The 13,605-nt window shown below is 38.3% G+C and overlaps 1 protein-coding gene across 2 annotated transcripts in view; it reads left to right on the plus strand.

Annotated features, from left to right (window-relative positions):
• The first annotated feature begins 6,318 nt into the window (after positions 1-6,318).
• Positions 6,319-13,605, plus strand: part of KCTD3 (potassium channel tetramerization domain containing 3) — a 56,955-nt gene continuing 49,668 nt past the window's right edge. The window contains exons 1-3 of one of the 2 annotated variants that reach the window (XM_023203739.2): positions 6,319-6,782; positions 12,650-12,703; positions 12,957-13,002. In XM_023203739.2, coding sequence (XP_023059507.1) covers positions 6,700-6,782; positions 12,650-12,703; positions 12,957-13,002 — 183 coding nt within the window. In that variant the 5' untranslated portion in view covers positions 6,319-6,699. The remainder of the gene's footprint in view (positions 6,783-12,649; positions 12,704-12,956; positions 13,003-13,605) is intronic. The other variant, XM_023203740.1, reaches the window with a different exon arrangement.

The raw sequence follows: 13,605 nt of genomic DNA on the forward strand, positions 1-13,605 counted from the left end.
ATTGTCTTTCCTGCCTCTCCCAAATCTACACCTTTTGGTGACTGTGTTATCAGATTAGAAATGTATATTCGTATGTTTAGGTTTGATAGACGAGATTCAGCAAACCTTCTAGTCTCTTCCTCTTTGCCAACATCTGCCTTTAAATATTGACTATTCTGTGGCAGGAAGTTTTCCCTATTTTTGTTCCCAATCTCAAGCCTGTGGTTTTAAAGGCTCTTATGCAGGGTATATCATTAGAGGCACACTCAAAATAGGCCGGGGGTGCTGGCTCATGCTTCTAATCCTAGCACTTTGGGAGGGTGAGGTGGGTGAATCACTTGAGATCAGGAGTTCAAGACCAGCCTGGCCAATATGGTAAAATCCCATCTCTACTAAAAATACAAAAATTAGCCAGGCATGGTGGCAGGCACCTGTAATCCCAGCTACTCGGGAGGCTGAGGCAGGAGAATTGCTTGAACCCAGGGGACAGGGGTTGCAGTGAGCCAAGATCGTGCCACTGCACTCCAACCTGGGCAACAGAGTGAGACCCTGTCTCAAAATAATAATAATAATAATAATAATAATAATAATAATAGGTGTATCTAAATATAGAGTGGGTTAAAAGATAACAATAATAGCAGCAACAATAAACCCTGGGCAAATTACTGATCGTCCTTGTGGCTCAGTTTCTTTATCTTTACTCGATGACTAGATATCCTCCTTCATTTACTCAGACATTACTCCAATAATTATCTACTGCCTCTCTTGAATGGTCAGATTTTTGCTACCTACTGATTGCTTTTCATCAACATGTAGTTATTTTTTTTTTTTAATCCATCTTTACAAAACATTCTCTTGGCCTTACTTCCCTATCTTGTTACTGTCTGTTTCTTAGCTCTTCTTTATAGCATAACCCCACTAATCATGGTTTTTCTCCCACTTCCGCACTAGAACTGCCCTTACTTCCACCATACTATTTTTCTTCATGTTGCTAAATCCAAGGTCAATTCTTAGTTCTTATCTTACTTGTCCTGTGATCTCATAGGACCCCATGCTCCCTTGGTTTTCCTCCCATCTGGCTGATACTCCTTTCTAGTTTCCTTCACTGGAACTCCTCCTCAGTCTTTTAATATTGGATAGTCAAGGGCTCCATTCTGATATCTATTTTTGTCTCATTCTACACTCAAGTCCTTATGACTTTAGGCAGTTTCGTGGCTCTAACAGCCATCTATATACTACTCATTCTCAAAGTTTTATTTCACTAAAAATAAGATAATTTTTGGCTTAGTTCTCTTTCTGAAATTTCTAGGTCCTTTATACAACTGCTTATTCAACATCTTACTTGAACATTTAATACAACACTACTCTGTGGTTACTACAAGTAAATGCTACTTTAAGTGTGCTACTTAAGTGCTAATAAATGCTACTTTAAGTGTGGCCACTTAAGTGTGGTTCATGGACTGATGCCCATCCACAAATTGTTGCCAGTCTGCAATGAAATAAGCACAAAAATGAGAGTAAGAGGTTGGAACCTTTTTTTTTTTTTTCTGAGACGGACTCTCATCTTGTCGCCCAGGCTGGAGTGCAGTGGCATAATCCCAGCTCACTGCAACCTCCATGTCCCAGGCTCAGGTGATTCTCTTGCCTCAGCCTCCCAAGTAATTGGGATTACAGGAGCATGTTACTACGCCCAGCTGATTTCTGTATTTCTAGTAGAGAAGAGATTTCACCATGTTGGCCAGGCTGGTCTCGAACTCCTGACCTCAGGTGATCTGCCCACCTTGGCCTCCCAAAGTGCTGAGATTATAGGTGTGAACCACAGTGCCTGCCCGAGCTTGGGAACTTTTATAGTAATTTATGGTTGCCTTATGCAACAACATGAGCTATTTGTTGGTGGTGTTCCAGTGGTCTTGTCTCATTGAACGGGGTATAGACCAGTTTACATGTTGTCAACCTTGCAACGATAAAGATGTGTGTGGCATGAGTTGAGTTTTAGTTACAGGCAGTAGGACCAAATATTTGACCCCATGTGATGATTAATAGTGAGTGTCGACTTGATTGGATTGAAGGATACAAAGTATTGATCCTGGGTGTGTCTGTGAGGGTGTTGCCAAAGGAGATTAACATTTGAGTCAGTGGGTTGGGAAAGGTAGACCCACCCTTAATTTGGGTCAGCCCAATCTAATCAGCAGCCAGCTTGGCTAGAATATAAGCAGGTAGAAAAATGTGAAAAGAGAGATGGCCTAACCTCCCAACTTACATCTTTCTCCCTTGCTGGATGCTTCCTGCCCTGGAACATCGGACTCTCAGTTCTTCAGTTTTGGAACTCGGACTGGCTCTCCTTGCTCCTCAGCTTGAAGGCGGCCTATTGTGGAAGCTTGTGATCATGTGAATTAATAATAAACTCCCCCTTATATGTATATATACACATATATATGTACATATACATATGTGAACTGGCCAGAAATTATCTCCAAGTATATTATTTAGTGGGGGAAAAAATCAGGTTACAGAATAATACATTAAGAGTACAATCTCATTTATTTAAATAATGGAAAAACTAAAATCATGTGTCTATCCACTTATATTTCTATATAAAAATACATATTAAATGACAAAGAAACATATATATATTCTATTAGTTCTGCCCCTCTAGTTCTGAGACTGAGTAAACTCCACTTTATAGACAGACAGACAGATAGATAGATATTCTATTAGTTCTATGTGTGTATATACACACACACACACACACATATATATATATTCCATTTGTTCTGTCCTCCAGTTCTGAGACTGGGTAAATTCCCCTTTACGTATACAAATAATCATAAACTCCCCTTTTTATGTATATATTTATACATGTATAGGTACATGTATAAATATATACATAAAAAGGGGAGTTTATGATTATATGTATACGTAAAGGGGAGTTATATATATGTATATATAAAGGGGAGTTTACCCAGTCTCAGAACTGGAGGGACAGAACAAATGGAAGATATATAATATATATAGTGACGTAAGTGATTCTCCTGCCTCAGCCATACGTATATATATGGTAGTTTATATATATAAAAATGGGGATGTATATATATAAAATGGGAGTTTACCCAGTCTCAGAACTGGGGGGACAGAACTAATGGAATATATATGTGTGTGTGTGTGTGTGTGTGTAAACACACACGTAGAACTAATGGAATATCTATCTGTCTGTCTATCTATCTATCTATCTATCTATCTATCTATCTATCTATCTATTTATAAAGGGGAGTTTACCCAGTCTCAGAACTAGAGGGACAGAACTAATAGAATATATATATGTTTCTTTGTCGTTTAATATGTATTTTTTATATAGAAATATAAGTGGATAGACACATGATTTTAGTTTTTCCATTATTTAAATAAATGAGATTATACTTATAATCTATTATTCTGTAACCTGATTTTTTTTCCCCACTAAATAGTATACTTGGAGATTGTTTCTGGTCCGTTCACATAAAGTTGCCCCCAAAATAGTTATAGCTTCCAATATAATTTTTAAAATCAAAATCATTCCCCTATTGTTAAACATTCTGATTGATTCTAGGTTTTTGCTATTATAACACTACTACTATGAACATGCTCTTCTTCACATGTTCCTTTTCCAATTGTGCAAAATGTTTATAGGATATATTCCTAGAAGAAAAGTGCTGGGTCAAGGGTATTTACATTTAAAATGTTGATATTCTTGAGGTGTCCTCCAAAAACTCTGTACCCATTCAGAATTTAATCAGCAACGCATGAGTATGATCATTTCACACTCTCACTGACCCTGGATTTTATCAAAGCTCTCAATTTTTGCTTATCTCATAAGTAAAAGTACATTTTTTTCTGATTTATTTATTTATTTATTTATTTATTTATTTATTTACTTATTTTGAGATGGAGTCTTGCTCTGTCATCCAGCCTGGAGTGCAGTGGGGTGATCTCGGCTCACTGCAACCTCCACCTCCCAGGTTCAAGTGATTCTCCTGCCTCAGCCTCCCCAGTAGCTGGGACTACAGGCGTGCACCACCATGCCTGGCTAATTTTTGTGTTTTTAGTAGAGACGGGGTTTCACCATATTGGGCACGCTGGTCTCGAACTCCTGACCTTGTGAGCCGCCCACCTCGGCCTCCCAAAGTGCTGGGATTACAGGCAGGAGCCACTACACCCAGTTTTCTGTTGTTTTAATAAGCATTTTAGTGTTTTTATCATTTGCCTGTTGATATTCTTTCCATATTTTTCATTACTTGTTTTCTCAATTTGTAGAATGTATACATATATGATCAGATATCATAGATTTTCAATCATTTGATATATATTGCAAATATTTTTTCTCATTCTACTGTTTGTTTTTGTTAATGGTGTTCCAATTTATTCTTAAAAATTAGGTCATATCCTAAATAAGTTTTATAAGCAAGAAATGCCTTCAGATATTTCTATATTGATCTGGACATATCAAGAAGTCATGATCATTTGTTTTATAAAATACTGAGAACTTTTCCTTCTCTTGAAGAGATGTTCTCCTAATAGTTAAGTACACTGTAGTAAGATGAACACAGTTTCATTTATTTCAGGAAAAATAAGAAGCCTTTTCACAAATATATATGTATTTTAATTTATAAGGCCTTATTCTAACTCCAAGTTGCCTCTTAGATTCAAAAGCTGTTAGCAAGTATTCTTTCATATTCTTCCAAGGTTTGAACCTAAGGAAAATTAAATGGCTCTTTTACCACCTAAATCTCTACTGCAAATTTTAAAGCAAAGTTTCAGATGCTGATAGAAGCAGATATTATGTGTTGGGGCAAAGGCAGTTAACATTGTTTTAAGCAAGCTCATCCAACCTGCAGCCCCATGGGTCGCATGCAGCCCAGGAAGGCTTTGATTGTGGCCCAACACAAATTCATGAACTTTCTTTCATTTTTTTTTTTTTTTCTCTAAGCTCATCAGTTATCGTTAGTATTAGTGTATTTCATGTGTGGCCAAAGACAATTTGCCTTCCAATGTGGCCCAGGAAAGCCAAAAGATTGGACACCCTGGTTTAGATTCCTAGTTTGCTGCTACTTTAATCTGAACTGTTACTCATCTTCCCTGTCTAATGTGAAGATAATGAGGTACAATGGAGTGTTAAGGGTGGGGAACAGTGGCCTTGAATTCAAACTGCTTGCCATGAAATTCCTGCCATCCCACTTGCTACCTATGTAATTTTGAGCAAGTTTTCTGATCATTTTCATTCCGAATTTCCTTTTTAAAAAATAATTATAACAATAGTTGTGAAGAAGAAAGATGACAAAATATCTAAACCACCTCGTATATGATAAACACAAATTAGCTATTATTAATCTTATCATCAACTGGGATAAATAATACTTATCTTACAACCATATGTAGTACTAACCTCTTTCAATTCGAATCTAGATAGAGTATATCACATCATTGGTATGCTTGCCAGAAACCATTTTTTATGTTTTGGTGAAAATTATGACAATGAGAATAAAAACTTAATATCAGATACAGTATCAGTTTGAATTATTATGGTACAACTATAACAAAACACCATTCATGTTAAGAATTTAGTACCACAAACTAATGACCTCTGAAACATAACGCACTATATTTGTTAGTCTTTGTTAACAGGGCATCAGGTATTACAGTATTCAGATTAAAAAATATTTTAATAGCCACTAAGGTTTTGGGTTTGAATATATACCGTTTAAAGCAAAAACAAATAAATAAACAAGCGCATAAAATTGTGTGTTAACCGTGTGTGTCTAACATTAGTTGAGTGCTTACTATATTCCAGAAATAGGTTGCTGGGCATTACACAGCCTAGGGGTTTTTGTCCTTTGGTTTCCTTCCTGGTTAACAAACAAAAACAAAAACAAAAAACCAAAAAACTGCTTGGGAGATTGGGGATTAAATTAAAGAGGGTAAAGTAAGCAGTTTTCTGGGGTAAACGCTATAAGGTTTTAAAATCCCCAAATGTTCCCTGCATTTGCACTGCCTACATTTAGGCATCAACTTTTACTACCTCTAGGATTAGTTTTTCCTTTCCCAATCCATGTGGACAAAGTGGGTCATAAAGATCCGTAGATAGTTGGCCCAGATCTGCCCGCAATCTGCGAATCAGCTTCCTCGTTTTAGAAAATCTGAAATGTAAAAGCGAGAGGGGCTGGGATCGGAGCCCCAGAGGAGGAGGGAAAAAATGGAATCCCGCGCGGGCAGGCGGCTGGCCAGGAGCACATTCCCCTAGCCTCCCTATGTGCCGACCCCGCGGCCTTGGGAAGCTCCTCCCTGGCCTTTCCTTCCTCCTCCTCCTTCTAGGCGGCAGTGGCGGGCGAAGCGTGAGCGCTGCGGTATTTTGTCCCGAACGGTGACCCCTCCTCTCAGGCAGGCTGCGGCGGCGTCTGTGGCAGCCGAAAGCGGAGGAGGGGCCCGGGCGGCCCGGCGGCCTGGAGGCCGCGAAAGGTGGAGGCCGGGCCGCCCCTGTGCGCCGCAGGATTGACGGGGGACGGGGCAGGAGCTAGCAAGCCCCTCCCGGCCGCCGGGAAGGTGGGGGAAGCCCCGTGCAACCCCCGCCCTCCGGCCGCCGCCGCCCTGCTGGCCCTGCAGCCGTCGCCGCTGCCTCGGGCTACAGCCCCGGGCTCGGCGGTCCTGGCTGGGGAAGGAGGGCGGCGAGCGCGCCCAGAACCGCCGGAGATGGCAGGAGGGCACTGCGGCAGCTTCGCCGCGGCGGCGGCCGGCAGCGGCGAGATCGTCCAACTGAACGTGGGGGGGACCAGGTGAGCCGGCGGGTAGGGGGTTTGCATTGGGGAAGCGGCGGCGGCCTCCTCCTCCTGGTCTCGACGGGGACTGAGAGTCGCAGGAAAGAGAGCGAGCGTGGGAGCCAAGCCTGGAGGGGAACGTGGGGGCCTCCAGGCGGGAAGAACGTTGGACGAATTTTGGAGCTGGTGAAGGATCTGCTCTGGGAAGGGGAGGGCAGAAGGGCCGCTTGGAATCACCGAGGACCAGGCCCATGTGGCATAGTAGCTGCTGTCCTAGAATGCCATTTGCCCCTCCCCCTAAGGTATCAGGCAAGGAGGACCATTACATAGTCTTCCTTATCTCATCTCAGATTAGAGTGTATTTGAGGAATTTATTTAGTAGAAGCCTGGCTTTGTGGTTTGGATGTTGGAGATGAACCTGCCTTCCTTTCTCTTTGGTCAAAAAGGTGTCGGTTTTCTTAGGGTTGTGTACGGTGTTCTTTTCCGCGCCTTATTAGGGGATTTGTAATTTGAAAGATTTCTGTAATGGGAGTGCAGTAGATTTGCAGTACCTAGTTATTTATTTTCAGAATTTCTTGGTGCATGGGCTTGAAGGATCTGTTCAACTTTTAGGACAGTGTGTCCAGAAACTGCAGTTTGAACATTTGCTTTTAGGAAGCTCTGGATATTGGCACGGTGTGGCGCCCTTGGAGTAAACAGACTGAAAGCGCTTCTCTGTCTGTCCCCTTTCTGGCCTTCCGCCCCCCTTTCTGTGCCTGTTATTAAATTTGTTGGGGGGAAAAAAAAAACATAGTTTTTGTGGATTTCCTATAACTTATGAGTCACTCCTCTCAGAAAAGGGAGTTTGCCAGCTGTTTGAAAGAAGGGTTAGTTGAGTTTTAGGCTTGGTAGGAAATAAACAAGGAAATGCTCTGGAATACAATGTATTTTTCTGTGCTTAAAATATGATTTTCAACTAGCATTTTAACAGTATTTTAACGTCTTAGAATCGTAGTGACAAAGTGTCTACTGTAGTGCTTTAATCCTATACATTTGATAGCTTTCTATAATTTAACACAGAAAACCGTGGTACTTCGTTTGTTCTTAGGGTTTTTTCCTCTTCCCCCAAATCAAAACTTAGATAATTTACAACATTATTGCAGTTGTATAGAAACCAGTCTTATGGAGATTTATGTCTCCTAATGTAAGAAATGGAGTTTTTCCTAAATTCACGTTAAAATATTGGAAGTTTGGTAACTTGTGGAATACTCTGAAAGAGGAGGCCTGCAATGTGTGTTGATTATACTGAAGAATAGCAGTATAATAATTTAAAATCCCTATACTGGTTTCTACTTGCTATTGATAGTTAATATATTTCTTTTCTTTAATTTTCTTTTCTTTATTTTTTTTAATTTTTTTATTTTTTTGAGATGGAGTCTCGCTCTGTCGCCAGGCTGGAGTGCAGTGGCACGCTCTCCGCTCACTGCAGCCTCCGCCTCCAGTTTCAAGTGATTCTCCTGCCTCAGCATCCTGAGTAGCTGGGTTACAGGCCCGCGCCACCACGCCCAGGTAATTTTTGCATTTTTAGTAGAGACGGGGTTTAACTGCGTTGGCCAGGATAGTCTCGATCTCCTGACCTCGTGATGCTCCCGCCTCGGCCTCCCAAAGTGCTGGAATTACAGGCGTGAGCCACCGAGCCTGGCCGATAGTTAATATATTTCTATTCAGACATTCACAAGGACATACAGTATTATTATAAAAATTAAGCAGTATTGTTATTTACTGTATGGATGGCTTAATACTGAGTGAACTCTTATTAAAGACTGCAGAATTCATTTAAAAGTTTTAACTCATAAGGCGGTTATCTTGAAACTGTAATGTTTTATCTTGTGTTATATTATTTATGGAACGTGAGCTTATCAGGTTCTAATTTTTTCTAAGTGATATTAGCAAAGATACAAAGCAATACATATATTACTGGTTTGAACAGTTTAGAAAACATGAAATTGTTAGTGGGAATGGAAACATTAAAAACTTCAGAAAATTGTTAAGGTAAAATAGCTTATAAAATAAGTAGTAATGGTATGGCATGTTGAAAACAACATCTGACTCCATATTCTAAAAATATTTTCTAGATTTGCTTTTGAATCATACACTCGTGCAGCATTTTAGAGCTAGGTAAGTTCTAGAAGTCATCTGTGTCTTGTACAAAACACAGTGTAACACAGTCACTTAAGCCATTGAAAGAGAAAAATCCTGATATGATTGCCACTGAAGTTCAGGAACTGCTGTGGCATAGCATTGAAGTTCTGAAGTGATAGAGTCAAACTCAAAAGGAGTTTGTTGGGAGCAGAGAAGCATATGCTATTGGTAAGGTCTTTTTTTTTTTTTTTTTTTTCTCAAGAGAATAGACATGAGAATGGATATACTGAAAGGAATTACAGAAATGACTAATTTTTATAGTTTAATACTTTGTGGGTGATTCAGAAAGTAGAGAAGATGAAATTTCATTTAGAATTGTTAATATTTGTTATTTACAAAAAGTAATGAAGTGAATTCACTGACTGAATTTGTGATTAATTGTGTTATGGGTAAGTGTGATTTTAGGCCTCATGCAAGAGAGCTGGGTCTAGCCGTTGAGGACTCCAGGACAAAGAGCTTTTGAGTCAGGTATATGTTTTCAGTTCCCAGGCTTTATCTCTAACTAGCCTAGCAACCTTGGACAAATATTTTGATGCTTAGTCTATTAAAGTGTAAAGTGACAGACAACAGTACCAACCTTGTCAGATTGTTACAGGAATTTGAAGTAATAAATGTGAAATGCAAGGGTTAGTGTCTTTATCACTACTTACAGTGCAGAATAGATAACTAATTAGATTGCTTCCAAGTTAATTTAGTAGGAGGCAAGTTGCATGAAGTGTAACTGTGGATATGCAGATTTCTTTAGTAATTCTTTTCCTGAGACCAGACTGTACCTGACCCTATTCTTGAGATACTGTGGGTATGGGATAAAAAACAAATCAAAACAGAAAAGGCTTTCATGTATGTTTCAAATGATTATGCTCATCATGTGTAATTTTAAGTGTACTAGTTTTCATGAAGTTATATTTGAGACTAGTTTTGGGGCCTGATGTTTTAAAAAAATTGGTGAGGATGAGGATCCAATCCCTTTGCCCAGAAATTCCAGGTTACTAACCTTTCCCCAAAATACTGATTAAAATTGAAACTGATAATATGATTTTAAGTAGACCTTTGTGATTTTCTAAGTAGTACATAATTTTAATTATTTGGAATACAATTGCTGAATCAGTGGTAAATATGAAAGATTGCAAGCTGTCCTCCTTTGGAATGAATTTGATGGCCTCCAAAACAGTGAATCTGCATTGTCGTGAATCCTTGGAGCCTTCAATTTGCCACTGACTGGATTTGCTTTGATTTTGGACCAAGTCAGTTTTCTGTGACTGGGGTAATCTGTGTATTTTTTATTTTTTCTTAAGCGTCTACTAAGAAATGCATTTAGGAGTATATTCAGTGTTTTCTTAAATAAAGTAGCTTCTTTGTTAATCAGATAAATGGGCATAGGAACTACTTAAAACACCTAGACTGTCCATAACCTATGAAATTCGTTAGTAGTCAACTTCTATGTGTTCCCTAAAGTACCCTTTACTGTAGTTTACATTTAAATGTCTTTAATAAATGAATTGTTTTACTGTCTTTCCTTCAGTTAGCCAATGAAAGAATACTTTTCCTTACAAATTGTAAAGTTGTAAATGGGAAGAAGTGGAGATAAACTTTTTTTTTTGAGACAGAGTCTCGCTCTGTTGCCCATGCTGGAGCTCAGTGGCACGATCTCGGCTCACTGCCAGCTCTACCTCTCGGGTTCACACCATTCTCCTGCCTCAGCTTCCCGGGTAGCTGGGACTACAGGCGCCCGGCAACATGCTGGACTGATTTTTTTGTATTTTTAGTAGAGACGGGGTTTCACCTTGTTAACCAGGATGGTCTCGATCTCCTGACCTCGTGATCCGCCCGCCTCGGCCTCCCAAAGTGCTGGGATTACAGGCGTGAGCCACGGCGCCTAGCTGAGATAAACTTTTAATTGTGATTGGAAAGCATGTTTTGGTAATAAAAGAAAATTTCTTTTAGAGACTAAGTCACTTTTTATGGAACAGTGCATACACTGCTTCTGCTGTTACTGACACTGAGACTGATAACTGCTAAATGGTTTAAGTGGGCAGTTTAGTGACATCTGTTTGTCAACACTAGTGTACTCTGAAAGTGCTCTGTTGTAACCATAAAATGCTCATCGTACAGAATAATCAAGTCTCCGTTTTGTACAGAACATTTAACTGAGTTTGTAGAGTGTGGTTCTGTTTATCACACATAAGTTTCAATAAACATTTACTGAGCGTGTGCTAGATGCCAAGAACAATGCTTTTAGGTCATCCCCTCTGGCTTTAAGAAAAAGCAACATATACTTTTTAAATACAAAATCCATTTCTGAAGCTGAGTTTGAAACGTGAATATACAGATAATCCGTTTATCAAGATATGTAGCCTCAGGTGCCTGGATGGACTTGCAAAGTTGAGAGATCCATGAGACTTCTGACACTGCTCTATATAAGCCTTGGTAGTCAAAGTTTTCACCCTGGCCTGCAATCCAGTGCTATTTAATATCCCACTTAGAAGATGGGAATGGGAAGTAGGATGCATTTTGAGGTTATGCTGAAGTGAGCAAAAAGTAAGCACCTTCCACGTTTTTGATAATTCTAGGCTGTTAATTTAGGTAATGGCAGACAATAGAGGGGTGATACAGTATATACCTGCACAGTCTGGGAAACATCCCTTAGCCATTTTGGCTGGGGCTTGGCCTTTGTTTCCTGGTGATAGTGCATGGTAACTAGTGCCACTATTCAGTCACCTTGTTTAGTTTAAGTATGAAAGATAAAAATAAATTTGGGGATTTCATATAATGCCAGAAAATAAATGTGGAGTGAAGGTAGAGATTTGCTAGGCTGGGTGAGGTAACATTGTAGTTCAAGGTGATATCTTAAAATGAAAATACTCAGAGAAGGGCTGGACTGAGCAAGTACTATATTGCTTTGTTTGCCATATCAGTTTACATAAATTGTTGGTTTGTTGTCCCAGTCTATTATACTGTACTTTGGTAAAGATCCTCCCAGAATTGGTGGTAATATACAAGCTTGATCAAATGACAACCTCAGAACAGTTGTATTGGCTGAATGATTTTTGAATGAATGAAGTCAGCAGTTGCAAATAGCCCAAGACTGCATATAAAGAAGGTGTTAAAATAGTAATTTACAGTGAAATTACTATGAGCTTAAAAAGAGATGATACAGAATAGGATATTTAGAAAAGCTGTTACCTGGAAGGTAAGGCCTGAGTGGTATCAAGAAAGAGGGATGGATCTTGAATTACTGGACATGAGGAGGGTGATCTAGCTGAATAAAGATACCAAAATGGTAGTAAGCATGAAGTTTTTTGGGATATGAAGAAGCTTTGTCGTATGAGAGGGGAAAACCAGCGTTTGTATTGGAGAGATGAGATGGAACCTGAAGGTAATTTTGAATGTTGTACTGAGAAGTTGAGACTTGGTGTGATGGGCTAATTGTTGATTCTTCAGCAGAGATCAGCTTATTGGAAAGTAGTGTTTTAAAATGCATTATATGGCAGATAACTAGTTGTTTATTGTTATTGAGAGCTGTTTGTATAATCTTAACTCTGAATTGAAAGTAGCAACATTTACTAACTGTAATAAATATATTGTTACAGCTATAACTATAAAACATCTTGTAAATCATTAGCCAGCATATGAAAACAAATTAACTAATACTGAAATTTCAAATCATATTCTTACTTATAATACCAGATGATTTTTAATTGCAGATTTAGTACCTCAAGACAAACTCTTATGTGGATTCCAGATTCGTTTTTTTCCAGGTATGTCTTATAATTCTTTAGTGTATATTTTAATACATTTATTTACCAAAATATAATTTTTGTCAGTTAAATTGTTTTTTTTTAATGGAAAAGGCTAACTCTTAAAATATATATATATATATATATTTTTTTTTTTTTTAACTTGGAAGATAGATAACGTACTCTTAGTGGTCTTTAACATTTGATAAATAATTATCACATTTGTTTATACTCAGATTTTAAAAACTAACTTTAGATTATTAATGACTTCCAGTTTACTGAGTGGGAGAATTTCAACACTTCGAGATGAAACTGGTGCTGTGAGTATAATAATCATTGATACATATTTCTAAATTAATGCTTATAATATTTGGTCCTAATATATAGTTACTCTAAGAATGTAGGAAAACTAATATTTTAATAATCTCTGAATGAAAGTGGCGTAATTTTATTTCTTGTCATATGTCGTTTTTTATAATCAGAGAAGATCCCTAAATAGGGAATGCTATATATGGCAATTTAAGTATTCATGATTAGAGCAGTTGTAGAATGTGAGCTTACATTGGCATTAGAAGAAATATTTTTTAGATCAATAATTGAAACTTTAACAGTAAGTGGATAAATGTAAATATTATAATGTTTTTATATTAGAATATAAGAGGTTAAATTAGTAAAGTCCTACAGTTTTTTATTTCATTTTGGATAATAATCTTGTGAATTTGTTTGTACACCATTGGTACAGTGAGGGAAGGAAAGAATTGCAAAGTTTCAGTGCAAAAAATTGGTTTATCCATTTGAAGGCAACAAAGTGACCAGTGGTGTTTATTTACTGTGGTGAGATTTGCAGATGAAATAAGGCAACAAAAGCAGATATGTCCATGTGAAATTATAAAAAGTTATCAGTGATAAGATCTCCACAAATC

Source organism: Piliocolobus tephrosceles, chromosome 1 (assembly GCF_002776525.5).
Source record: "Piliocolobus tephrosceles isolate RC106 chromosome 1, ASM277652v3, whole genome shotgun sequence".
Lineage (NCBI taxonomy): Eukaryota > Metazoa > Chordata > Mammalia > Primates > Cercopithecidae > Piliocolobus > Piliocolobus tephrosceles.